Here is a 27,705-nt window from a genome sequence, read left to right as displayed (position 1 = left end):
CGACAGGCAGAAGGACAGCAAGACTGGAATGGCAGAAGAGATGCTGGTTAGACCGTAGGGGGGGAAATAGACCAAGAAAAGCGGCCTGTGTGCAGATCAGGACAGAATAACATTGTCAGAGTTTGGACATGGGGCTTTGCTTGGGGCCTATAATGTAAATATCTCTGTGCTATGCTTTTAAGAAATTCCTGGCCATGTATGGCCTGGAGGTGTGTGCCCATGCCAGTGTTGCCAAAACCTCCCTTTCCCAGTTAGACTTGACTGGTTTTAGAAGTCCTTCAAAGAAAGTACGATGAGTGAGGCTTCATACCCTCTGTTGCAAGAGAGTTGAGAAGTTTTATTACAGTATCAGAGGCTTTTGGCAGTTGAATCATGAGCAGTTGTGTGAATGATTGATGTGGAATGTTCTGCAGTTCTTTCTAAAATTTGAGTATGCATTTTTTGGGAACCAGAGGATTTTGTCACTGAAAATGTTCATTTTGATGATGTTCAGGAGCTTCATAGATTGTTGTTTGTGAAGATAATCATTATCTGGCTCAGCCCATTAACAAGTGCAGTCCCTTGTGACTGGTTCATTGCTTGGAGTGTCTGTCCCATCACTCTTACAGTGGTGTCTTTTTCTCAGAGTTCTTTGAAGAGTGCATCCGCAATGCCGAGCTGGAGGCCAAGATGCCTGTGATCATGAAGAACTCCGTGTACATCCACAAGGCTGCCACTCGTCGCATAAAGAGCTGCCGCTTCCGCTGCCGGAGAACCAGTACTTCATGGAATGACAGTAGGTATCAGGCAGCTTTTTAATCTGTATTCTGCAAGAGCAGATACATGCAGATGGGGCTGACAGAACAGTAAAATCTCCAAAGATCATTCGTATTTTGTATTCCTTAGTAGTAGAATGGAGCTACAGTGCTACTTGGAGCTTCCTTTCCCAGAGGGGAGGCACTGAGCCTGTGTACTTGTTGCCTGTTTCTTTATGTATGTTGAAAGCTAACTGCTGTGATGGTTCTGGGCCCCCAAAAAAATGCTTAAATATGACTTCATTGGAATGCTTAATCACAGACTAAGTTAAGTTGGAAGGAACACCTGGATATTGTCGAATCCGATCTGGTGCTCAGAGTGGCTACTTGCAAGGTTAGATTAGGTTCTGTGTAACACCTCAAATCAGAGTCAGCTGTAAAGAAAAGTGTGTTTCCATGCTGCCAGCATTTTCCTCCTCTGAACACAGTAAGGTAAAGCTGTTGGAGCAAAATGGTTAGCTCATCCCCTGCCAGGTGATCACATGGCTTGTGTGCTCTAGTGAAGCTTTATCTTCAGTTTGTGTCCTGATGGAGAGTGCTGACCTTTCTGTGCTGTTCTTGTTTCAGTGAAGCAGTCCCAGTCCTTCATCTTCTCGCATGCAGAAGCTGAAAACATCGAAGAGCTGAAAGAAGCAGCCAAAAGACTGAGCCGGGACCAGCGCTTCAGGAAAACTATCTATCAAATCATGAGGTCACAAAAGGATTCTGCTTCAGGGGACAAAAAGTGACTCTTCTTGGGAGGAGGCTTCTGAGCTCAACTTGCCATTCAGCTCCGCAAAAGTTACGCCCTTGGGCACTAGGGTCAGAAGGGAGATTTGCCCTTTGGTGGGGAAAGTGGGGTAAAGTTGTGTGTAGGCAATCCCCTCAGTTAGTGGCTTTGCTTTCATTTGAATTCTCCTTGTAGCCTGGTAGGCCTTCTCTACTGATCACTCCAGATCTGTTTGCTTCAGCTGCTTACATTAAGGCGTGTTTTGCCAAGATGCCACAGTCAGTGTTAAAATGAACCACAGACCATAGGTTAAGAAAGGCCTCTTCTTTCCTTTCCTATCTAGTCTGTCTGCCAAACACAAGTGCTTCTGAGAAAGCCCTTTATCAGCCTATGTTCCAGCTAGTGTAACCTCCCCAGCTGGACACAGCTTACCCCTTTCTGCCTGATCCCCTCTAGGAAAGGGCTCGCTCCATACCCCCAGTCAATCAGCACTTCTGTGGGGCACAGGCTGAAAACTGCACCAGTCCCAGCGTCCCAAGCACAGGCAAAAATATCAAACACAGGGCAACTTCTTGTCTTGATGCTACAGCATTTCAAGCAAACAGCAGCAACACAAGGTGAAGACAACCTGAGGATGCTGTGGATTTGGCTCCAAGGAGGATCATGTACAGAGAAGAGCTTATAGGTAACTCAGTGGCATGAATGCAAACTGGAGGGAGGGTTGCGTTGTGTTGACTGTGAGCAGAACATTCTGGGGCCACCTTTGCATATTTTTTGCACAGGGACATCTAGCTGTGTTGGAACAGATATGTGCTGCAGATGTTATCTATAGGCAGCATTAGTGTAGAGAAGCCCTTGACTCAGTCCTGATGGTTTCATCAACACCTCTGTAAAACAAGTTGGAGGGCAGGAAAGTGAGGACTGTCCAGCAACAAAACCCACTACCACTTCAAGAATTAAACATTGTCAGCAGCAATATAGGGCTGTAGAGGTGTGGAAAGTCACCAGAGGAGAAGGGTTGATGCTGGGTGGAGGAGTATACTGTGAGGGTGTCATGCTCCTGAATGGAGTCACTCTGGTGTGACCAGAGGAAAAGCATTGAAAGCACAGCCTGTACTTTCCCTTTCAGTCAGTCACTGTCCAGTATCCTTCTGCCAGGCAATGGGAGGTTTTAAAGAATCAGAAGATCCAGCACTGAAGGCTGACATTTTTGTGATGATTGATAGGTGATGTGGTAGGAGAAGAGAATTTCCAACCTTCCTTAGCATAGCTGATCCTTCTGTGTTGTTTCCACTTGTGCTTGCATGCTAGAAAGCCACAAATGAATTCTGGCTCCTACAAGGCTGAAGGGCTGTGAGAAAACAATACAGAGCTGGTTTTCCCCTTTATGCTGTTCTCACATCATCTCTAGCTATTTTCCAGTTACAATATCTATATTATATGATGCTGGTAGGGACGGAATAAAGGACAGCCGGGGAATGTATCTGTAATTCAGGCAGTTAGGAAAATCATCTTGTGGGTTGGAATGCAGGACCTTTGTTCTATTACCATCAAAGCCACAATATCAGACTTTACAGAAGGATTGTACGCAGGAGGTAGCCACATCAGGTCTTCCTTAACTGTGCATATTGACAGCAATAAATAAATAAAAGTTATGCTGACACTAGAATGAATTCCTGTGTGTTCTTGATACACTGTCACTGAAATGATGTTAAATTGTCTCTGCAGGAGTTCAAATAAATTCTGACACACTTATTTACTGCCCGTGCAATTCCTCTGCTTCACTGAGTTTTTGTGTTACGTGGTGCATGTGAAAAGCTTTCACCTTTGCTACCCACTGCCACTTTTAAATGTGTAAAAAGTTAAAGCACCAGCCATCTCTCTGTGTAACCAACAAGGCATGCTCTAAGCCACCTGTGATGAGGTGCTTGCCATCGGTCATTCTTTGCTGCACTGGAATCTACTACCAGGGTCAACATGGAGGTGGGTCTATGCACCATAGCATCTTAATTAAGTTACTCTCTCCTTATTCTGGTTAAAAGGACACAGAAATTATTGATTTCAATGTTATCCGTGTATTTTTAATACAATGCAGTAACAGGAGGATGGCTTAGGGAGCAACCCACGTCTGTTCAAACAACTTCCACTAGTAATTCTAGGTTAGATTGCTTTCTCCTCCTGGGAAACCTGGGAATGAGATGAGAACTCCCTCCACTGAGAGAGTTGTCTAAATTGTTTTCTCGTGTCTGAGGATAGGAGAAAATATAGGATGGTTTGCACCTCTAAGATTTCACTTCTGAAGTTGCAGAACAGCTAGATTGTGGCCATTTTTCCACCACCTCCACCTTCTGGCTAACATCTGGGAAATTCTCTTCTGTCTTCCCTGTTGTCCCTTTCAGAGACACCTTAAAATTTGTGGACACTGCCAAATGTGAAGCCTTCTGATTCTTCTCTGCATTGTCTTGCCTACTTTTCACAGTGTGAAGAGTGGTTCCCATTAAAGTTTAACTAACCAATTTAAGGGTTAATTTCATCCTCCTTGTAAGACACACAGGCTCTTTCAGTCTCTAATGAGGTAGAGGGATTCCTTGCGAAGGCCAGGGCTTTGGCAGCTCCCCTGGTGCCCACTGCCCCAAGGCTTTACTCTTGCACAGAAGTAAATGGCAGAGAAAGGAAGGCAACCACAGCCCTATTGCCCCCCATCTGTGCTGCTTCTAAAGCAGAGAAAGTGGATAAGAAGCGGAAATTGCCCTCGGGGTCAGAAGTCAATAGTAAAGGATAAATGGTTGCTGGTGCGTTATGCATTGCTGTGCATGGCACATAAGTGACACGGGCTACAGAGCACGGCTTTTTTTTTTTTTTAGCTCCAGATAGTAGGCAGGCTTTCTGCTTAGGACTTAGTGTAATATTGCAATATCTCTATGGAAATAAGATGATAGTTTTCCGTAGAAACAGTCTGTTTTGAATGCTCTTCAGCACAGTCACTTCTGGTGGTTACTAGAGGGACAGAAGATGGCTCATGTTGAGTTCAGTAAGGAGAAGTTTGCTCCCAGGAAAGTGGTCATGCTTTGAAAGTCTTGACCAAGGCTGGGGCTTGCCTGGACGATTAGTACTCTTGGTTCTCCCCTGGTGTGCCTGTGAAGGGTGTATTATTTCTAGCATCTTCTATCTGGTGCACTTGGCACAAGAACAATTCTGCAGTTTTTCACCTAGTCTGTGTACAATTTTTTACCCACCTAGTCTGATCATGGCCTCCAATGGGAGAAATGATCAAGCCAGAGGAACTGCTGTAGTTAACTCACCTGAGAGTTGGGTCTGAGGCGGACCATTGGGGTGACAGGTCACCATGAGCTTGGCTACAACGTGTGGTTTGTTGAACAACCTGCAGTGTCTCTTTGTGCCCTGAGATAACATTCCTTTTACTATATTAAGTAACATTTCTTTCTTACCGCAGGCTTAGCTCCGTAGCCAAAATGCAGAAAGATCTGACTGAGTACTCAGTCAGGTCGCTGAGTCCTTTCTGCTCCTTGCAGGATACGCTGTAGGGCTTGAACCAAAATGCATGGTTTTGGTTGTTTGGGGTTTTTTCCCAGTGTTGGCAGATCTGGCACTTCAGAGGAAGAAAAATTATAAAGGCCATTTTGTGGGGGTAACAAAGGCACCTTTTTCTAACTCAGAGGTGTTGCAAATAAACTCAGCAGGATCATGTGTCCTTATTTTGCTGTATCCTGAAAAGCGCAAACTTTGCATTGCTTAAAATAATAAGTGAATTCTGCTTACTCTTCAGTTCTTCTTGACTGCACCCCTGCCTCAAACCTCCCTGTGGAAACCACTCAAGAAGAGAGGAATGTCTTCTCCTAGAGCTGCTGCTCCTATCTGTTTCTTCATCATTAATTTTGGGGGCAGGAGGGAGCTCCTGTTTTCCTGTTCCTCCATACATCAGTGCCTGCCTGCAGGAGATGCAGCCCCTGCTCCTCTGACATGAGGAAAAATAGGTTGGTTTTTGTTGTGTTTTTTTTTCCTAAGTTCTTCAAAACAGAAATAAATATTTTTAGCATCTCCCTCTTAATAAGGAGGCTTGAAAACAAGCTGTTTATGGTGGGTGTATGGCTGGAGGCTTTTGTTAGTCACTGCTGGAAGCACAGCCATGAACAGGGCTATAGCACATTTGGCAGAGTTCTGTCTTTGCGACAGTTCACAAGCACTCAAGGTCCTTGAGTGACACAGGTAAGCTGTGCTCTTAGGTGCACTCATCTCAGCAGCAATTAAAACAAAACACCAAGAAAGTGGGAATGCTGTGGCTTTTGTAGCAAAGTAGAGAAGCAGGCTTAATGCAAAGATTGCTAAAGATTGATTGGATTACAGCTTGCTTGGGAGGAGCCACTGCTTTAATTTCTCCCTTCTTTTCCTGACTCTGACAGAGGTACGACGTGTGTGCTTGTTGAGGGTGAGGGGAAGGTGAGGAGGCTTCAAGAGGAATGATATTGAAAGGTAGGAGTGCAGCAAGTGTGACTAAAAACTAGAACGCTGTTGATAGTGAGTTGGTGTGTTTAAAAAATAAAGTTTGTTCTGTGGCAAGTGCATTTCAATAACCAAAATATAGCTGTTCTATTTTTGAGTAATCAAAACCTACTTTGGGTCCCAACCGAGGAGTGTAGCCCTAGGTGCTCAGAGAAAAGGGGTATGTGGCTAAGACCCTTTTTTCTTCTCCCCAGCTTGCATGGGGCATAGCCCAGCTAGGTGATGCAGGGATGTGGCTTACCGTTGTTATTCTTTGTGGGTAGCTGTGTGTATAGAGAGGTGGTTTAGGCTGGGGAGAAGTCAGTCTTTTGATTCTGGAAAGCTTTTGGGTATCTTAGCATTGACTGGAAGAGGTTGGATATTGCTGTAGCTCTCAATGGATTTGGATGTTCGGAAACTCCTCTAACCTGGAGCAGATCCCTCTCTGATCAAGTATGTAGTATGTTGGAGAGATGCTGCAACCCATGAAGGGATACAGGGAATAGCAGTAAAAGCAGACGCTCCGTTTTCTTTCTGCTTCTGCTCCTTCTCTTAAAATTCTCTTGTAGTTTCCTCCCTTTCACAAATACCAGTAGGTGTGGTCTGATGTGCAACTTATTTTAGATTAAGAGAAAGAATGTGCAGGCAGAGCTGTCTTTTATTCCCAGTGTAGGGGGAATGTGGGCTCCAAAATGAGGACAGAAAATTCTCATCCATTCAAAGGTACTACAGATGGGTAAAATAAGTGCTTATCACATATATCAAGCTTGGATGAGGGGGAGTAGTGAGACCCACTGTACTTGAAGCTTGGAGCCAGACTGCAGTAAGAGAAAATTATTTTGTTTGGAGAAGATGTTTCAGCCCCTTGCTTTGGCTGATGCTGAAGGAGCTAGAAGAGAAGGTGCATACTAAGTCCACTTCTAGTGTGTGGCTGGCTCCTGGTGCTGGCATGGAATTAGATTTGATGGCTGCTCACTACACAGAAAATCCCTCCAGCTGTGACCAACTGCTGCTGCATTACAGCCTTGTTCAAAAGCAGTCATGGTGGTTGTGGCTCCAGGGAGCACTCTCAGACCTGTATGCCCCAAAGGATGTGCATGACACCCCTCTCAACTAAACTCACAGTGACTCAACATCATGGGACTCTCTGGCTTCCCCTTGCAAGTGGGCATGAGCTCAGTTTGCAGCTCTGTGCTGCAACCCAGGAGCAGAGAGCCCTGTGGCCACTGATAGAGCTGCTTCTGCATCCCAGCCTCCCAATGCCTCTGACCTGTTGGATTCCAGCACAACAGGGCAGACCCTGCCACTGAGCTTTTAGCAGCAGAATGGAAGGAGGGTGTTTAACAAGGCAGCCTTACGAAAGGCCACTGGGAACAGGTGTGGGAGCTATCCCATTCTTTTCCTGAAGAGAGAAGAGCATCTCCTGATTCCCTACTTCTATTGTGCTCTGCTATAAGCATCTAGGTTGGTTCCTAAGTGCAGTGCAGGGAGGATCCAGAGGCTGGATGTCAAAGGAGCTGCACCTTAGCTCTGCTTCATTCCCAGTGCAGGAGAGAAGGGCAACAGAGAACAGTTGCTTCCCAGGTGAATGAGAAAGAAAGAGTAGACCTAGTAGGGAAGAAAAGAATAGCTATTGTGGATAGCACCTTGTCAAGGAATGAAGTGTCTTGATAATCTTCTTTTTCTTGTCCAGACAGAGTTTGCAGGCCTGAAATATGCTTCTGGGCCTTGGTTCTGGTGCATTTACCATACCAGGAGTTTCAGTCCTGTCTGTACTTAAGAAGGGTCACAAAATTAGCAAAAAAACCCTGCTTTACACAGAGAATGTACTCTCCTCCCTGCTTATCCAATTCTCCCTAGCTTTGAGCAGGATTGTAAGGAGCAAGTTTGCTTCTCCTTGCCTTCCCCTCCAGCCTGCTCCCTCAGCTTTCTGTTTGTTCTTTGGCTAACTGTGGCTAATTGTATCCCCCTGAGGTGGAAATTAGCATCACCCCGGTGGGCTTTGCGGCACCTGGGAACCACAGGAGGACAGTTCTGCCCTAGACAGAGGGGAAGCCCACCTTGCCATGGTGGAGCTGGCAGGGCTGCTCTCCTTGAAGAGAGCAAAGGAGGTGAGACATGGCCACAAAGTTGCTCATGGTTTTCTCATAACACTGGTTTCCTGTCCAGAAATATTATTCATCCTACTCCAAAGTCTTTCAGACTTGAGCGTTTCATGCAGAAAATGCACAGTGATGGGCAGTGAACACCCCAGGCTCTTAACCAGGCACTTTCCTTCCCTGCTTCACAGCCCACCTCACACATGGTTCTGGGCCAAGCCCTTGAGTGCAGAGCTGGGCAAGGTGGTGCCTGGTGTCCCCTCACCTCGGACCTGCAGCGTAGGCCCTTTCGGGGTTTGTGGGCCAGGTCCTGTCCCAGGGTGTTTCACAGGGGCAAGAGGCAGGCTGAGGAACCAGTGCGTCCACCAAACCAGTCTGAGCTTTCACTGGGAGGCTCAGGGGGACTGTATTTAGTTAATCACCTGGCATCACGTGTCCCTTGCAGGCTGCTAATGAGCAGTGAATCTAACTCACCTCTCCGCACTATACATACACATATATATGTGCACATGAGTGCATATATAGATACACACACACATACATTAAAGATGCATATGAAATGTGTATCTCAAACATATGTCATCTATCTAAAGAAATATTTCATAATGAGGCTTTTCTTTCTATTTTTCTTGTTTTCCCTCAAAATAATTTGCCCAAAAATAATTTGTCCAAAAGTAATTTCTGATTTTTCCTTATAGGTGGAGAGAAGACTGGAAAGTTTTATCTTCAGATGAAGCTTGGTGTGCTTTGTAATTAAAGGTGACCCTGAAGGCTGTCTCTCTACTGTAGCTGCCATTGCCAGACTCACAGAGAAAGCCATGTGCGGGCAAACAGCCCTGGTAAGGACAACAGCCTGTTAATCCTGCATTAGGGACACTTCTGTGCCTCCACCTTGCAGCAGCCAGGTCAACTGTGGCCTCAGCTTTTCCAAGTCTTTCAGCAACCTGCTCAAGACAGACAGCTGAGCGTTTTTCCAGCTGCCCTGCATGAGGGTCACTGGTGGTGGCAGCTCCCATCACAGCCAGGCACACAGCTCCAATGTGCGGAGCAGTGCTGGAGAAAGGGGTAAGCAACCTGTTCCAGAACAGGGGCTGGAGTACGAGGCTTGGGGCTGACGCGGGTTTTGAAGCCAGCACATAGGGAGCTTGATGTGCCCTTTTCCTTGCTGCTGCCTTTCTCTGGATAAACAGTCTCATCACAAGGACTATAAAACTAGTTCATTTCCTAGCATCATGTAAATAAGTCAGGTCAGACAGCTGGTGTGCCAGAAATGTCCTCAACATTTTCCTATCCGCATGATTTAACAAACTGCAACTAAGTATCCTAAGAGCCCTGGAAAAACATTCCCCGTACATGCATCAGGGATGTTTTAAGTATCTCTCAATGTCACTGAAAAGAAAACAAGAAACTGTTTCCTGGGAGGCAGTGGTGTGTGTCCAAGACAGTGGGCTCATGGAGAAGATGGAGGGACAGAACTGTTGAGTCCTTGTAGCTGCAGTGCAGGAAAGAAGAGGTAGTGTTGTAAAGAAAGATTTGCTGGTTTAAGGCACTGAATGAATTTGAATTGTTTTGCAGAATAATTGGCTTGCACTCTTACTACTGCTGTAATGGGACAGCCAGAGAATCAGAAGCTGTGGCTGCTTCTGCAGTAGGAGACATGAATTATGGAAGAATGAGGCTGTGTTGTATAAGGTCAGGAGACAGTAGGACAGACAGGACTATATTCTGCTTTTTCTCTGCCTGTCCATGTGATGTTTGCTGTGGTAAGGTGTGAGTTCCTGAAGTAATATGAAATGAATCCTGTCTCCTTTCTAAGGAGAAATGGGTCACTGTTTGCCAACCCCACAGCCCTGATACCCCAGCCTGCCACATTATGGATGCTAATTATAGTAGTAAAGCCATGACTTCAGCTCACTTTCTGGAGGGTGCATGTGGAGAAATGTGAATTATGCAGAAGTGGGATGTGGGTACTCATCTTTGGATGGACAGATGTGTCAAACACAAATCAGATTTTACTTTATGGAATCTGCTTTCTCCTTAATCTTCAGAGATTTATTGAAAAGACCACTAAAGTCTCTAATCTCTTCTCCTGCCTGCCACAGACAAGTACATTTCACCTACTTACCATTGGGTAAATTTTAGTGTCATTCTTAATCTATGGTGAAAAAGGCTTGGGAATAGATCGGTAGCATGTCATCTCTGGCACTTACTAGGGATTTCCCCACCTGTGTTAAGTGCTGCCTGGACCTACACACACCCCGGCACAGACCCTCCAGGAGGTATTCAGGAGCAGCAGCTGGCTGGGGAGCACGTGGGCTGGCAAGCCTCCACGGCTTGGCTGTGCACTGAGAGCTGGAAGGCAGAGGAGTTCCCAAAGGAAACCTAGCAAACACAGCTGGCAGCACCAGAGCAAGGGGAAGGAGAGGAATCAGGGTGCTTGGTGGGAGGGAGCCTGTCTCACATAGCAAGAAGAATCTTGAGGCCACACCATTTTTCATGGAGCTAGCACTATTAATAGGGAAAAGAAGGAAAGCAGTGGCTGGTCCAGGCCCTTACACTCACTGCTGGAGGGACTATATTTAATTACATACATTTTCCAAATATCTAAATATATATGGATCATTTTTTGTGGAAGATGAATTGTTATCCAGGCTAGTTGCGGTAGTCTTTGGAGGCTGAGGGCTGGCGAATCCTCTGTAAGAGAAGATCCTCTTCCTGGTGGTCAGGCTGCCATCCGGAGCATAGTGGAAATGTAGAGATGTCATGAGTAAAATCTAGTTGTAGGGAGGAGGTGAGGCTCAATGAAATGGGAAAATTAGTAACTAGAGCTCTGTGGGAAGAGAAGGGAGCTCATGCCATCCCCCAGTTGACCTGGTGAACTTGTGTAGCCATTGGCCTTCTTGAGAAGCAGCCTATAGCTTGACCAGAACAAGTTCTGGGGTGCAAACCCACAACCACGTTCCTGTGGAGAGAAACACATACAGGACAGGTAGAGCAGAGTTTAATTTTCATGTGGTTAAAAGGGGTCCTTTCCTATATGTGCTCTAGAGTAGAGATGTGGTTTTTGTGAAGGGGTTGTCCAGCTTTCTGCTATGGACAGAGTGACTTTGAAACTTGGGTTGTGGTGGCTGCAGATCCTGGAGCTGCAGGGACAGTGACCATGGGAGGGACAACGGGGAGAGGCCCCTGGCAGAGAGTAAGGCAAACAGTTCTCAATGTACGTTCCCCCGTCTCTGTTCTTGAGAGTCACTTAATGGAGGGAGGGATTTTTTTTTTTACTAATTAAGAATATAGAAAGATACGTAATGTCAGATTTCCCCAAAGGCAACAGAAATTCAAGTGGGAAAGGGAGGGGAGTTGAAGAGCAGCAGGCAAGTGGAAAATCTAAAGCTTTATTAGTGCTCTGTTTTCCACATGGAGTACTGTGGGGTTTTGTCTCCTTCGCCTGAGATAAGAGGTGAGGAAAAAGCACCTTTATTTGTAGCTAACTCATCCAGGTCCCTTGCAGGGCAGGCAGGTTCCTTACTCCACCTGCCAGCCCTGCCTGTGTCTCTGCTATGCCTTAATTGTTAGGTTGGAGGTGGGTGTATGGAAAGGGCACTGATGTGTGTGCCCTGTCCCAGGAGAATGAACAGCACACTCAGTGAGTCCTTCTTTGGGGGACACACACTCTTCAGATGCAATGCACTCAGCTCAAAAAAGCTTCAACTACAACCTGTCCATCTAACTTGCTTTCCTATGAAAATGAGGTGTTGGCAGTTGCTCACTCTCTTCCATCTCCCCACAGTTGTGACCTCTGTCCACCAAGCTTAATAGAGACAGAGATCTCAAAGATGATCAGACCCTTCCTGTTTCAATCTGAGAGTAATAAAAACATTTTATTTTTTATTTATAGCTGAAGAACAGTGGAATTTGCTAAGCAGGCTCTGGGTTAATCTTGTGCTTTGAGGTGGGAGCTGCTTTTCTTCCATCCCACACCAATGCTGCCGGAAGCATCTCTTGCTGGAAAGACGGAGGAGAGCAGCGCCTCTCGCTACAGCATAACCCTTGCTGTCCCCAGGTAAGGCACAGAGACTTGGCAGGGTGTGAATGTTTCATGGAGAAATGATAACAGCTATGGCCTTTAGGGAGCAGCTGGACTGCAGAAGGTGAGATGCGCTGAGGAAGGTGACAAAATGTCATTTGATTGCTTAGCTGCTTTTGAAAGGCACAACAAGAAAGATTTACCGTGTGTGTAATTTCAACCAGTCTTAGGGACCTGGCCTCTTGACTAAAGTGGAGAGATGAGGATTCCTCCTCTGCAGTTACTGCTATATATGTGACTGCGAAGGAGTCACCTGGAGAGCTGTAAGCTATTTGTATTGCCCAGCTTTGGGTAGAGAGCCTCACCTTCTCAGCCTTTTTCTGTAACCTCAGCTTATGCCTTCCCCTTCTATGAAAAGGCTGGTCCCCAGTGGCCACCAGGCAAGAGACCATGGCTCATTCTTCCTGGCATAGGATCTATGCCTTCTGAAACCATATTTCTAGATAAATATATTTCCCCTGCGGTCACTTCTCTTTTGGCCCTGTCTTAGTGCTCAGTTAGTTATTCACAGTCTCTTTAGTACACAGTGCCAAATACATCCAACCATCAAAACCTTTCGCTCTCAGAGTGACAGGTTTGGCATAGGAGGTGTTTACCGGAGGGGGATGTGTGTACACAAAACTGCATACTATTTTTCCTGTGTTTATCTTTCTCTGCCACCAAGAGGCATCTTGAGGCATGTGGGAAAAGTCACACTACACTTTCATAGCATCCTAGCAGCATTACTCCCCCCGGAAACAGCAATAAAGCTGTGGCCTGTGGGCTTGCAATGACAGTTCAGCTCCTCATTTTGTTCCAAGCCCTGAATGCATTATCTGTCAGGAAGATAATTCCCTGACCTTGTGGTCAGGGGATGAGTGCTTTGCTTAGTGATTAAGCCACTGCAGTAGATAGCATGCCGTGCTTAATCCCTTCGGTAGCTGGTCCCAGGGAGGGGGGGAAGGAGGGGCTGCAAAAATACAGCGGCTTGTGATAGGTCTGGAGACCTCAGAAACGGTGACAACACTACAGAAACTGTGGCTGTATGTGCCCATCCTCCTAAGTTCATTTGGTGGCAGACTGGAAAACAACCAACATATCTAGGGCACTATTTTATCAAGTGATAGAGCCATATGGTGCAAAAACCCCACAGTTGTCTGAGGGCTTAGGCACGTCAGAAATCAGGGAGTCCCTTTGTGTATTGATCCTGTCTGCTAGCTGGCATATATAAAAAGAAGGTTCATAATTATTTTTCCTCCACTCTGTCAGTGGGGGAAGGGACTCTGAATAAGCAACTAATCCTGATCTGAACTGGGGAAGGATGAGATACAACCTTTCCTGCTGGGATATGGCTGTGAAGCATGCAGCTGGCATGCTGGAAAGCCCCACAAACCTGCCTTAATGTCCAAGCAAGCGCAGGAAATGCATCAGAGCATGGATACATGACCTAAGTTCAGGTTGTACAAGCTGAGGGTTGAAGCCCAGTCTCCCAGTGATATTTAGGGTCCTGTCTGCAAGTGAAATCAGAGTGAGAGCTTTGACTGACAAGGTCTGACCTAGGAGGTTTCATCCTCCCAGACAGAATTCTGTCCCCCTCTTTTTGCTGAGATTCTGTCTCTTGCCCCTGCCAGAGAAGGAGAAGATGAGGACATGAGTCCACACCCAGCTTGCTAGCAGTGGAAACACTATCTTCCTTGAGAGAGAACCCTTGGGTTTTTTTGAGCAATCCTTTCTTCCCAGGCTGTCACTGAACGGTTAAGGATTACGATTCCCTTTTAATCTGGCTTTTCCCTTTCAGAAGGTCTCTGCCCTCTTTGGAAACAGCCCCAGCCTCAGTTTTCCTCTGGCTGTGGTGTCACCTCTGTTGGACACAGGAATGTGCTAATTGTCACCATGTGCTTGCCTTTGGGCAATTGACCTTAACAGGCATAAAGCCAATCCCGTGGTCTGAATTGAAATGGTTGCTTACAAATAAAGCCCTGTATTGATCTGGTCTTTGTGCAACACTGCCAGCCATCAATCCAGTTCCCTAAAGAGAACTGGACTATATTTCTTTGCTGCAATGCCATCATAGTTGGAACGTAGTCTTGAACAGCTTTTCTACAATTCTCCACTCCAGCCAATTCCAACCCATGTTGGAAAACACCGTTCCTTTCTTACCTGAGGTCCTCAATACTTCCCACCATTCTTCATTCCCTGAGGGTATCCAAAATATGTGAAGCTGTTTGGTCATGTACATCTGTTACATGAAACCTGTAAACCAGGTCTCCTATGATTTTAAGGTTATTTAAAGGTCTCATTTTGTCATTTCTTTCTTCTCGTTCACATTCAGCAATTATTTCCTTTCCTCTGGGGAGGAATTCTACCCCTTTGCATTTATGCCTCCAACTTCCCCATAGAAAATACTTATGTTTAAATTATACTCTATACATCTGATACACGGATTCCCTGGCCAGCCCTGCCTGATTGCAGGATGCCTCCCTGTACCTGAGGACATTGCGGTGTGTTGTCATGGAGAGGACTCAGACAGTATTATTAGGTTAGCAGGTACTGTACAGCATGAGAGTTTATACAGCAGTGGTATCAGGGCAGACTGGAATGGCCCCTATGGATTCCAGGAGACTCTGTAGAAATTCCCTTGGTAGCTTACAGTAAATTTCTGTGCATTTGGGGACTTGCAGCCTGTGACTGAATCATGTGGCATCTGCATTATAGTACAGTGTCTTTGCAGGGAGGGATCTGCAGGTTCCCTGAGACTGCAGGAGCTATAAGAAATCTCTAGAGTAGCACAGTGTAGTCTGGTCAGAGACACTCAGAGAGTACAGTAGCTCTGGGTATGAACATCATTGCCTTCAGGAATCTCTACTTCTACAATTTTTTGATGGAACCATAAATAAAATGTATTGAAATATCAGATTCTGCAAACAGATACATGCAGGTTCTTTGAAATACTGTAGGAATCAGAGAAACCTTCTGTTACAAGACAGAGTGCGTTCTGCCTGGAAGATATTAGGACTCACAGCATCCAAGAGACGTAAGCTGGAGTGACAGCTACCATGCAAAGTGATATGTAGTGTACCTACAGCTAACCTAAGATGTCAGGTGCTCTAGTGTTACGTAAATCCCTGAAGCCCTCAGCTTGCCTACCTGCCTAGATTTTCTGAAAGCAGGCAGGTCACCTCTGGTTTACTGAAACAATCCTCCTTTGCTTTACTTCCTGCTGAGCAGCAGCAGGTGAAACTAATAGCAGAAAAAGCAATGCCATTGCATTATATCTAAAATTCCTGTCATGACAGGTCATGCAGGCCTATATAAGCTAATTATGAATTTACTGGTAGAATTCAGGTCATAAGGAGAAGCTGGTGATGGTGGTGATAGGATGGATGTATCTTAGGATGCCAGCCTGTCCCCAAAGCACCTGTGCTTTGCATATGATGATGATTGCAGAAAGGAAAGCTTCTCTCTCATGTAAGAAGGGACACTGCTTCCCATGACAAGCACTGGTCTAAGTGTGGAGGGCAACACTTAAGCACTTCTTCTAGGGCTGCTAGTGCTCGACCTGTTCATGGTACACTGTCTGAAGTGTAAATTAGCAGTGGTATTGATAATCAAAAATAAAACAGTAGCATCCCTTTGCTATGCTGCAACACCCAAGTCCTTCTCTAGATGTTCAATCTACACCACTCAAAGCCCAGATTCAGACAGTTCCTGTAGTTGCTCATGCACAGACATGCCCCAGATTAAGGAAGAGCAAGGCAAATTAGCTTGGTTGAAGCCTTTACAGGTAAGTGGAGACTTGGCTGCATGCTGTGGTCAGCTCCCCAGGTACCTTGCTAGAGGCAATGGGAGCAGGAGCTCAGGATTAAACTGGCTAGGAAACAAGGACAGCTTGAATCAGGTGGGAGCTGAAAATGGTGCAGAGGCTCCTAGACAGTGCCTGGCTGAGGGTTGCTGAAATTTGATGAGAGCAAACTATCACTCTGCCATCAGGGTTCATGTCAGATGTGGAGTGAGTCCACCCAGGATGGCTGTTCAGTGGTCCCTTTACAGTGAAATTAGTTTCTTTCTGTTCATGGATCTCATCTATTCCTTGAAATTCGAAGAAATAACTGTTACTGGGAGGTAAACATAAAGCCTGTTTTGTCAGCATGTACAGGAGACAGGTGCACAGGTAGAAAAGTTTGTGAACAGAGTGCCCCCCCTCCTAGGATCTAAGAAATTGCATGCAACTTGGCACTTAACAGAACTCTCACCTGCCAGCACAACGCTCACAGTTTTTTTTAAGAAGGGAAAGGAAAATGTCTTTCTGCTTTACCTACACATTTGTGTTTTGAGCTCCCTTCCTCATTTATTTTCCCATCTCTTATAAATCATTAAATAATTGTCAAAAATAGCACAGCCTATTTTGGAGGTGATTAAAAAAGAGAAGAAATTATCCCATCACCCTCTTACAAACCAGAACATTCCCAGTAGTACCCAACAGACACAGAGCCAAATCTCTTACTCCCTACTGTTTAGTTTGCTGTCTGGCAAGATACTTCTGTGCCAGCTGCTCTTCCCCTCAGCTGCCCTGAGCTGCTAAAGCAGACATTGCTTTGTAAACACCCAGGAACACAGCGTCCAGCACCAGGGTATTGACAAATTTGTCACCCAGTCTAAAAATAGCAACCGTTATGTGACCCTCCGATCCCATTGCCTGGGTACTGTTCAGGCAGGGGGAAATTTCCACCAAGTTCTTGGAAGCATAAGATATCCCAAGCCACTGTGATTTGCATAAATAATAAAAGTTTGCATTCATTCCTGGAACAACTCTGCTGGCCCTAGAGAGGTAACTAATGGGATGAACTGGGCCCTGTAAGTTTAACGTGCTGAAAGAAAGTGCTATTTCATGCTGTCATACTTAGACATATAAGTGATTCTAGCTAGCCAAGATGGTATAAGGATACTCAGTCCATGAGTACTCTTTCATTTAACATTTCCATCTGTAGTTCCTGCCCATTTTAGCTAACATATCTTCTTCTCAATGTGCCTCTGTCACAGGCTCCCAGTGCAGCCCTATCTCACCTTCAGGCCCCCCATTTAAAACTGTTTCAAGTTTCGGGGGCAATGCCCAGGAGTGGGAGCTGGTGGCTTAAAACCTTCATCCTCCATGAAGCACCAGCTGCAAAGCAGGAGTCAGAAGAGCTGCCACGGCAGGGGTGCAGGCATATCCCTCCATTGCAACCAGGAGATGTTAATTAGAGGGCTGCATGGGGATTAGGGAGGACTTGAGAGCTCCAGCTAGATCAGGGTGGCCAGCATGGCCCAGGGCAAGTCACATCAGTTCTTTCTGCTTCAGTTTGCTTGTACTTAGGCTGGGGGCGATAACTAGTTTACCTCACAGCCAGGTCCTGAGATTAGATGTGGGGAGCTGTGAAAATCACATAAGAACAAAATAGCACTGGCAGTTTCGTTTTGTAACACAGAATAATTCTTACTGCCAGAGTGGTTCTGTAATGCAGAGGATTTCTTGCTGAATGGCAGGGACTTAGGAGATGAGTGCAAAGTTGACGGGGAATGATTTGGGTCTTTTCAGACTAGAATCTTACAGTAACAGCTCATGAGCCTCCAGCAAAGAGCCATGCTCAAAGAACAGTCTAAGGACAAAGAAGTCAGACCTAGAACTTAATTTTTTTCATGCCATAGCTTTAAGAGGCATGTGGGGTGTGGGGCCTATTCCATTATGAAGGCTCTGAAGACTGGCATCCCCAGAGTGCTAGTTGCTCTCCATAAACAGAGAATGTGTTTCCAGGTGTCTTGTGTGGAAGAGTTTTGCATTTTTTTTCTTCTTCCCAGTATTTTCTCTTCAAAACATGACCTAATAATATCTCACCAAAAAGAAGGGCAGAGCTGCCCCTGTCCTAGAAGCAGAAGCATTATGATTTTCTTACCATGTCTCAGTACTGGCTCTTTCCCGGGGTGCCACCTGCTTGCCAAAGACTTGTGGGGCTGCACTCCAAAAGTGATTGTATTAGGGCTCTATTGGCTCACACTAGAATATGCCTGTACTGCAATGCAAAGTAAATGTCACGGGGCTGATTTCAGAGGGACTGGGCTAAACCAGTGTCTTCCTCTTCTTCAGCCTTCTTTTACAACTATGAGAGCTAAGTCCAGTCCTAACAAACTAAATTCCCTAGGACCTTGACTTAGCAAAGTATTAGAGTTTACATTTGCATGCTTTGAAGGGATACTGTGCGATCTGTGAAGAAATCACAGAGCACCTCCTAGAGCACCTCTGCTCTCCTGGATGTGGTTGCTGCTGTACTAAACAACAGCACAGTTCCAGGTCCACAAAGTAGAACTTTGTGTGAAGACAGTCACAGTCATCATCTCTAATGTGCTGCCTCTAACTAGCTTTGTGTCTCATCTTTACATCTTCCTGCATCTGCTTTAAAACAAAACAAAACTCCCAACAAAACAAAAACAAACAAAAAACCCCAACAACAACAACAAAACAACAAAAAACACACACACACACAAAAAAACCCACAACCCCCCCCCCCCCCAAAACCAAAACCAAACCAACAAACCACTTTCAAAATGGCATTTCAACTACTACAGTTTTGCCTTTACCAGCAGAGGAAGAATATCCATACCTGAAAGCAAATCTTTCTTTAATGTAACAAGTGAAGTGAAGAGAAGCAGTCCTCAGGTAGGATATGATCAGCCTGGCTCTCTCTGAGGTCAGTAAGAGAGCAAAGGGTGTCGCTTCCCTGATGAGAGCTAGAAGGGGTGGCTCTGGGGCTGTTCTTAGCTGAACTTTTGGAGAACTAGTGGCTGATGGACTTTGTATTGCAAATTTTGTGTTTCCCATGTCTCCCTGTCCAGGCTTGGCTTAATAAAGACATGCACACCAAACTAAGTCCCCTTCCAAACCTGTGTGCACTGCATATTCAGCATTTGTCTAATGAACAGAATTCCCCAGGCATCAAGAGAAATTTTAGCACAGCATGAGCCTGGAGCTCCATAACCATCATAAGAGAAACACAGTAGGTAACCAAGGCAAGAAATCTAATCTTCACATCCCTCTTATGTATGTGGTGAAAGAACTTATTATAAACTGCCTTAAAAATTACCTTGTAAAATATTAAGTAGTGATGGTGCAGCTGCTTCTCCTAATAGCTTTCGAACATATCTGCAAAATTCAACCTTAACAGAGAGATCATGTTTTAGTGATGAATTCTGTGTGAAGAGGAAGAATACAGATGAGACTGTTGGCACTCTATGCCACTGAAAGGCTTCGGTTTTAGCCCAGATGCAGTTAAAAACTAGACAATCCACAAAACCAGGACAGTTTGTGAACATGCAAAATGCGCTCCTTTGTGTTTCAAAACTCATCCAGAGCTCAGGCAAAAGAAACTGCTCTTTAGCCAATGCTTCTCCCTCGTGTGAGTTCTCTGATGTGTAATACAAGATGAATTCTTCCTGCAGCCGCAGTTTCACTAAAGTGAGACTCACAGAGCAGCTGCCCAAGGAAACCAGACCGCATTGTTCTGAGGCCTCTGAAATTACGTGCCTATTCTGTTGTAGTCATCAGCGTGACAGACTCCTCTTTTCTGATAGTGTGATACAGTATCAGAATTCTGATACAGAACGCTTGATCATGTTGTCTCACCTCAAAACATTAGTACAAAATGATAGGAGTTTTGCCTGAAAAGAATCCAAGGACTTGGTCCTGTTATTCTTTTTAGAACATTTAAATTATATTGGAGTCTTTCTTCTCCCCTGTGCTTTAAGATCTCAACTTCGGAAACACTGTAAACATTCTAAGTGGTCTCTAGTAGGTCAGCTTCAAGCAGTAGTCCTAGTCAATAAGCAGCAGTAAGCAGTGCAGTGGTTTTCAAGTTGTGTTAGAGCTGCATCCACGTGTCAATGTTTGGCATTAGAACTGAATGTATAGTGGCACTAGATTTGGGGTGATCCCATTAAATCTACGGGATCCAACGTGAAACTACAGCTAGACTCTCAAATGCTTAGGAATTGAAAACCAAGAATTTAGGAACTGAAACCTAGGAATTTGAACCTAGCTGGATCTAAGATGTGTTACCAGTCACAGAAGTTTCCTGATAATTGTCCTTTTGTTGTTGCTTTTAAAGTGCAGGTATTTCAAGGCTTAGTGGTCATTACGTGGCATACAGGCAAATGGCCTAAAAGCAAAGTCTTTGTTATAACCTTACGATTATAATACAGTGATAGCCTAAAATGTGTTTTCTAATCCTAGGAGAGGACCAAACTAAGCTAGCTTTCTGCTGGACCTACCTAAACAAGTGGTATCAGCTGCTTCTCTGCTCTAGGTAAGCCACAATCTACTTCTGAGCTGTTAGATAACATGTTGCTTGCTTTTAGCTCTCCCTAGCCTGCAGCTCAATAGCAAAACCACCAATTAATCCTCATCTAAAAGGGCCATGCTTTTTACATGTGTCCCAGGATTTAATTTCTGTTCCTACAGAAATCCAGCAGTAAAACTCCTTCTCAAATAAATGGAAGCATAAGCAGACCCAAGAAATACCTCTCATGCCTCCACCCAACTTGCTGACTTAAATTTTCCATGCTGCAATTTTTAACTCATGAACTCCAGCAAATTTCACGGACTTTGGACTGAAACCAGTAGATAAATAAAAAATATCCATACACAGATTAATGTCTTTTGAAAAAAAATATTTTTTCTTAGACTGCACATTCAAAACTCAAACTGTACACTGCACAGTATAGGAACAGTAGTTTGCCAATCCAATTACCATCATGTAGGTTTGTTTTGATTAGTTCGGAGGTAGCCCCAAGGTGTCAAACTCAGTCAGCAGCAGGAGATGGACCCTAGTTGTAATTACAGTCAGTGGCCAAGACACGTCTCCTAGGATACAGAATGTTCTCAGTCTGCACTGGAAATGCCCTGTCAGAGGGAGATTTGGACAAAGTCTTCAGGTAGATTGCAGTAGACCTTTACGGGAAAAAAGCTGTTCCAATTAGAGGCTGTCTGCTCATTTGCCCACCACATTTTGCCTTCTTTCCACTGTTTCCCAGCTTTCCCTCTTTTCCTTCTAAATGGACCAAGCAGTGAATTTCAACCACAGTGTAATGACACAGGAAAGCAAGGGCTCTCACATCTCTGCTGGCAGGCTTCTAACCAGATGAAACCGGGCTGTGCTGGGGTCACTGCAGGTTTTATCCCAACTCTAGTGCTGCCAGGGAGCAAGGGAAATTTAGTGCTGGCTAGATTTGGGCCACTGGCCATCTCTTTTCTAGGTCTTTGCAGCTACAAGGGCACACACAGATCACTGCAATATGGACAACCCGTGGAGAAGACTGTTTTTGTTCAAGGATCTTGTCCAGTGTTACAGCAGAATTTGTTTCACTGTTCAAACTGCTGTTTTGAGGATGAGGGTCATGGGACATTCTGCTTGCTGGGAACAGTAATGCAGCTATCCTTTCCACAGCTACCAGATTTTGGTGTTAATTAGTGCTTTTCACCAAGGGATGTTTTACTTCAGTAACCACTCAAATAAATAAATAAATAAATAAATAAATACATAAATAAAATAAATAAATCTTTGTGCTTTGTTAGCATCATTCATCCAAAGTCTTTGAAGTGCTTTGCCAAGCCAAGTGTTACTATTTCCTGTAAGTCCCAGCAACCCCAAGAGCCCAACTCTGCTTCCATTTATATTAATAGGGGCCAGCCCAGCCCCTGAGGACTTGCCTGGTGTTACACAGTGAGCCGATGGCTGACATAGCAAACATCACTCAGGAGCCCTAATTCCTACTTTCATGCTGCCTGCCCTTAACACCTCCAATTGTACCATGATTCAAAGAAGAGCAAGTTCCTTTAAAATAAAAAAAAAATAAATCCCTACTTGCTCCATTTTCAACACTGTTTGTATAATGTCTTCAGCCTTGCAGGACACCAGGGTGTGCTTGGTCTATTGTTGTTGTTGCTGTTCATTTAACACCTTCCTTAAAGTCTTCTAAGAGGGTTTTGACCTGCTGTCATCTGGGAAATTCTGGTAAGCAATCTATGCATGCGGGACTGCGTGTCTGTTCCACATGTCAACCTTCTCCTGGTTTTCTCTTCTACTGTGTGGTATGTAAGAGACATCCACAAGGAAACAAGATCCTGTCTGTTCCTGCTGCTTCTCCTCCATGCTCCAGGTCTGGCTGCCATCACCAGAGCAACCCAGCATGGCGTCATGGATGGTGGAACAGAGAGCTGATGCTGTCAGCAGCCAGAAAAAAACAGCAGAAAGTGCCTGCTTTGAATTTGTGCTTGTAACTCCAACCCAACAGAGAGTAAATGTGGAAACCTGTAGCAGAACACTGTCTTACTTGAACACTGTGCATGGGGTATAGGTAGGCTTTTCACATTTCCAGTGCATTTAATGGTAGGACTCAGTTCCTCTAAACAGTATTAAGAGTTATAAAAAAGACATGATCCTCATCTAAAAGAATCTGTAATGTACCTCATTTTCTGCATTTACTCTTTCTTGTGCCCTGTATGAGAAAACAACTGTTAGCACCAGTGGACAGAGAAATGCTCCTCTGCTCAGTAGACGATGATAAGAGCTGGGTGAATGTCTCATTGTATGCAGCTCATAGAACAATTAAGCTGGAAAGGAACTCTGGAGGACATTTGGTCCAACATCTTGCTCAAGGCGGGCCCAACTGGCTAAGGGGCTGAGAGTCTCCTTGAATTTTAAGAATTCCCAAGGGTGATTTCTCTATGCAATCTATGCAATCACAGATTTCCATTTACAATTGATCCCCATATTTCCCCCTAAGTCCAGATTTCACAGGTTCACTCATTTTTATATCACAATGAACAAGTGTGCTATGTGGGTGCCCATCAGTTTGTGACTCACCCACAATTTTCTCTCCTTCTCCCCTTCTTCCAAAAGAAAAGAAGAAATTCTACAGATGTTTGCAAGAGAAACTTGAAAAGCAGAAGGAGAGGTGAGGATACTTGGGAGGGGCAACAATTACAAACAGTAAAAACGAAACTGTTTGTGAGCACTAACAGCTTCTGCCCAGCTCTGATCATAATGTCTACTTACATGGCCTTGATCTGTGCTTTCTCTAACTTGGTACCAGCAGCGGGCAAGGGGCACCCAGGGCATATGGAATTCTGTACTCCAGCTTTCCTCATCTTCAGCATGGAAGTGCAGCAGCTTTGAAAATGCAGTCCCATAACTTAAACCAAACTGCCTGTCACTCAAGGCAGAATCAGCTCAGACAGTTTTGGTTCTTACTCAGTAGGCTCTAATAGTTAATTGCCTCTGTTGTCTGCATTGCAAACTGAAAAGAATGCAGCTGTAGTCATCTCCGGTGTAAACAACCCATCAGTACTCACAGGCTTCAAGCAGACTTCTTCTGCAGCCCTTTCTGAAAAATTGTGTGTGCTTGTGGGGTGGAGGACACAAAAACTTGCTTCCCCTCTGGAAAGATGACTGAGGTCAGTCCTTAAAACACACCCAGAACAAAAAAATGTATTTAAAACAGTATGTGAAATAGCTGCCACAATTTTGTGCGGTACCCTGCTCCCCCAGAATAAGATGTTGATTGTTGATGTTTTTCAAATGTTCATGCGGAGGAGCTTTCTGATGCATTACGATGGACAACTGGTGGTGTACCCCCACTCATCCATGACAAGATCTTTCATTTCTTGTTAAGGTGAGCATGCAGTTCTGCTTCAAAGGCCATCTTGTCAAAGGTGCGCATGTTTGTTTCCTCCCGTACTTTTTCCCGGACGTGGAAGGATGCCCGAGCGACAGATCTGGCATTTTCTAAGACAGTCTTCTTCTCCTTGAAGATCTGCTCGCTTCTCTCCAGCTTCCTCTCTATAGAGAGGAGGATTTCCCTGCGTCGTAAGTCTTCATACTGTTCCACCTTTTGTTTGTTCATCTTCTGCACTTTTTCCTTCTCCAGACGACTCAAGACTACCTTGCGAGCTTTTTCTTGAACGGCCTCTTCAGCCACCTGGGCAGCATGCTGGAGCTTTCTCTCTGTCTCTCTAGCCAGTGCCTCCAAGTGCTCCTTCTGCTCTCTTTCCTTCTTCTCTGCTGCCAGTTTAGCTCTCTGGATTTGCATGTCCTCACGCCTGGCCTTCTCCCTCAGCTCCTGATTTCTCTTCTCCACTAGCTGCTCATAGTTCTCCTGAGCCTTCGTCAAACTCATCTTCAGGGAGGCCTTCAGCATTTCCTTCTCTTCTGCCTCTTGCTTGGCCAATTCCTTGAGCAAGGCCTCGTGCTTCAGCTTCTCTGCTTGGTTGAACAGTCTCTTTTCCTTCTGCAGCTGCACCTCCTTCTTCAGCCTCTTCTGTGCAGCTGTGGACAGCTTCTCTTGCAGGAGCTGCTCCTCTCGCTCCTGGTGTTCCTTCTTGACCTCCTCCTTTGCCTTCAGGTTGAGCTCTTGATGGAGCTTCTTCTGCTTGTCCTCCTGGATGGCCCTCTCCAGCCTCTCCCTCCGCAGCCGCTCCTGCTTCTCTGCTTGCTCCCGCCACCTCTCCTCACACATGAGGCGCTGCCTCTGCTTCAGCAGGGCAGCTTCCTCCTGCTCCTGGTACAGCCTCCCACGACGCTTCTCCACCTGGCTCTCCCACATCCGCTGACCCTGCAGGAGGGCCCTCTGCTTCTCCTTCTCTTCCTGCTCCTTACGCTGCTCAGCCAGGCGCCGCTGGCTGTCCCACTGAAGATGGGCTGCCTGCCGCTGCTCCCGCAGGATGTTGGCCTCCTGGTGCTTGGCAATCATCAGTGCCGCAATCTTCTTGTCCCTCTCAGGCACCTCCGAGAGGCCCTTCTTCCTCTTCACCTCCCTGACGATCCTCTCGACCCTCTGGGCAGTCTGTGGTGAGTGGCTGAGGTCACCCAGGCTGAAGCTGCGCCCCAGAAAGGACCCGTTGGCAGTGGCTGCCCCCCGACCCCGGCCGCCCACCTTGCCCCCCCGTTCCCGCAAGCTCTCCCCGCTGTAGGAGGACGAGGCCCCCGACTCCGAAGAGGTCTTGCCCCAGCTGCCCTCACGGCGCTTCTGCAGCGAGTCCAGGGAGTGGCTCTTGCCCTTGGCACCCCTCGACGCCCTGGTCTTCCCCCCGCCATGGGTCTGGGGCCCGCCGGCAGCAGCAGCGGCGGCGGCAGCGCGGGAGGCGACGCGGGCGGCGGGCGAGGGCGGCAGGCTTCCGAGGGGCGCGAGGATCCGCCTCTTCTCCTCCCGGATAATCCTCTCCCGCTCCTCCCGGCACTGCTGCAGCTTGCGGCGGCGCTCCCGTTCGTAGGCCTCGTAGAGGCCGGCCGCCACCCGCATGGAGCGCCCGGGCGCCTCCCGCAGCAGGTCCCCCAGCGCCCGCGGCAGCAGCTCCACGGGCCGCACGGCGCAGCGGGCGCAGGCCTCCAGCGACCGCGGGCTGGTCAGCACGTACCGGCTGCCCTCCGCCGCCGCGCAGTCGAAGTTGTACAGATCCAGGTGCAGCAGCGGCGACTGCTCTCCGGGACGGGCTGGCTCTCCTCCCGCCGCCCCCCCGGGCGCCGGGCAGGGCTGCGGGGGAGGCTCGGCCGGCGGCTCCACCATGGCTCGGCCTGCGGGGCAGAGAGCGGCGGCGGGTGAGCGGGCGGGCGGCGGGCGCACGGACCCCTTTGTGTCCCCGTGCAGGGGCGAGGAGCGGCTGGAAGGGGGCCGCGGGGTCTGCACCGCGAGTGGCTGAGCAGGGCTGTGTCTGAGCTGCGAGGGGGCAGGTTGCGGGAGGTGTTGGGCGCTGCGGGGCAGTGTCCGGTGGCGGGGAGTGCCCGGGGCGGGAGCTGCGTTTGGGCGGTCTGCGGGGTGGTGGGAGCGCCTGCTCGGGAACGGGGGCGTGATGGGGGAGTCTTTAGGACGCGCGGGCTGTGCACAGTGGTGTGCGTGGGGGCGTTTGGGGTGACGGGGGTGTTTGGGGTGACGTGGGAGGCGTTCAGAGCCGCTGCGGCAGGTTTGGGCAGTGGGCGCGGGCTCGTTCGGCAACGAGCAGGGGTGCTGGGGGTGCACGGCGTATGGCTGGGCCGGGAGGGCAGTCTGGGCTGAGGGTGGCCGGGCTATGAACGAGGATGCTTGCGGTGCGCTGGGCTTGGCGAAGCGGCAGACGGGAGTGTCTGGGCGCGAATGAGGAAGGGGATGTTCGAGGGTGTCAGGCAGGGCTGGCTGCGCGACCGGGACCTTCCCCCGTCCCGGTGCCCGCGGCGCAAGACTGAGCCCCCCTCCCTCCCGGGCCCCCCGCGGCACTCACCGGGCGGGCGCGGCCGCAGCCCCGCGCTTTGTCTCGGTGCCGGCGGCCTCGGGGATCAGGCGGGCGGCGGCGGCGGCGGCTCCTCCATGGCACCCCGGGCCCCGCGCGGCGCCCCCACCTGCGGGGCGGCGGCGGCAGCGGGCACGGCCGCCCGCAGGCTGCGGCGCCCCGCGCTGCCCGCTGCGGCCCCGCGCGGGGGGCGGGCGGAGGCGGGCGCGGGGGGAGCCCGCCCCGCAGCCCCGCGGCGGCGCCGGGCCGGGCCGGGGGCAGCGCTGCGGCGGGCGCGGCGTGGGGCTGGCTCGGGCGGCGGGCGAGCGCCCGGCCTCGCGTGTGTCATTCCCTGCAGGCGTCCCCCCTCCCCGTGTGCGCATCCCTGCATCCTTGCATCCTGCTCTGCACCTGCCCCTCCGAGCGCTTATCTTTCCCTGCAGACCTTCCCCATAGGAGCGGCACTTTCACGGTCTTGCCCTCCGTTTTGCGCTGTGCCCGCACACAAACAAGCCCGTCTCTATTTACCGTTAATATAGGTAAGGATAAAAGTGATGTAAGAAGGAGGAGGGGATGCTAACCCAGTTTTACAGATGGCAAACTGAGCCACAGGGAGATGAAGGTGCCTGCCTTGGACCGCCTAGGGAATTCAGAGCTGGAAAGGAATGTTACAGCTCTCAGATTTCAGCTCAAAGCAGTTTCCATCCATGAAACCCTATTCCCTTTAGTGCTAATGCAAGGTATTGCTTGACGCAGGGATGTGTTAGGCAATACAGTACACCTTTTTGGGTACCTACTCTGAACATGGTGCTTGCAGTTACTTTGAAATATCCCCTGTTTCTACAGGGTTCCTGGGCTCAGCAGTCTCAATGGAGTTGAGAAATGCTCTGCTGTGGAAATATCAGTCAGCAGAAAGAGGATCATTGCTGCTTGTGGAGCTGCAGAGCATCTGTGCCACATAGTGGAGCAACTCTGATTTTGTCAGGCAGAGGACAAGAGTAGTCAACACACTATTAGCCACTGTGTTATGAATTCAAAGTTTTTCAACAATTTCTTGTTTAACTTCTATAGGTGCAGCTTACTATGCTTTACTTTAATAAGGAAGGACATGGCATTCACCAAATGACTTGCAGGATGGCCCAGGACAAGGATACAGAGGAACAGAAGGACACCAAAAAGGCCTGAAGAGTTCTTGGGATAAAGCTGAGGAGCTGCAGGTTGGTTGTGATTTCATATTGTATGGGCAAAGACTTTGAACTGTGCTCATCCCCATG

At 47.5% G+C, this 27,705-nt stretch overlaps 3 protein-coding genes across 14 annotated transcripts in view; 2 read left to right on the top strand and 1 right to left on the bottom strand.

Annotated features, from left to right (window-relative positions):
• Positions 1–3,169, top strand: part of PLEKHD1 (pleckstrin homology and coiled-coil domain containing D1) — a 38,506-nt gene extending 35,337 nt beyond the window's left edge. For both annotated transcript variants that reach the window (XM_032690988.1, XM_032690989.1), the window contains 2 exons: positions 626–775; positions 1,362–3,169. In XM_032690988.1, the coding sequence (XP_032546879.1) occupies positions 626–775; positions 1,362–1,522 (311 nt within the window). In that variant the 3' untranslated portion in view covers positions 1,523–3,169. The remainder of the gene's footprint in view (positions 1–625; positions 776–1,361) is intronic.
• Positions 3,170–7,755: 4,586 nt separating this feature from the next.
• CCDC177 (coiled-coil domain containing 177) lies at positions 7,756–26,460 on the bottom strand. 6 transcript variants are annotated; one of them, XM_032690986.1, is made up of 3 exons: positions 23,250–25,853; positions 14,326–14,418; positions 7,756–7,773 (listed from the first exon to the last, which is right to left on the bottom strand). In XM_032690986.1, exon 1 carries the CDS (start codon positions 25,753–25,755, stop codon positions 23,851–23,853), a length of 1,905 nt encoding a protein of 634 aa, XP_032546877.1. In that variant the 5' UTR covers positions 25,756–25,853; the 3' UTR covers positions 7,756–7,773; positions 14,326–14,418; positions 23,250–23,850. The 6 variants fall into 6 exon arrangements, with proteins under 6 accessions (XP_032546877.1, XP_032546873.1, XP_032546878.1 ...); XM_032690982.1 differs by lacking the exon at positions 7,756–7,773 and adding an exon at positions 10,629–11,064; XM_032690985.1 differs by lacking the exon at positions 7,756–7,773 and adding an exon at positions 11,505–12,260.
• The window catches only part of SUSD6 (sushi domain containing 6), a 111,385-nt gene continuing 95,827 nt past the window's right edge, over positions 12,148–27,705 (top strand). The window contains exons 1-2 of one of the 6 annotated variants that reach the window (XM_032690995.1): positions 12,148–12,162; positions 27,503–27,648. The gene's annotated coding sequence lies outside the window, so the exon portion shown is untranslated. Of the gene's footprint in view, positions 12,163–25,521; positions 25,788–26,192; positions 26,209–26,810; positions 26,971–27,502; positions 27,649–27,705 lie in introns of those variants that run through there. The other 5 variants (XM_032690998.1, XM_032690997.1, XM_032690991.1 and 2 more) reach the window with 5 other exon arrangements.

This window comes from Chiroxiphia lanceolata, chromosome 6 (assembly GCF_009829145.1).
Source record: "Chiroxiphia lanceolata isolate bChiLan1 chromosome 6, bChiLan1.pri, whole genome shotgun sequence".
Taxonomy (NCBI): Eukaryota; Metazoa; Chordata; class Aves; order Passeriformes; family Pipridae; genus Chiroxiphia; species Chiroxiphia lanceolata.
The sequence above is the reverse complement of the archived record's forward strand: the minus strand, read 5'-3'. Positions and strand labels throughout refer to the sequence as shown.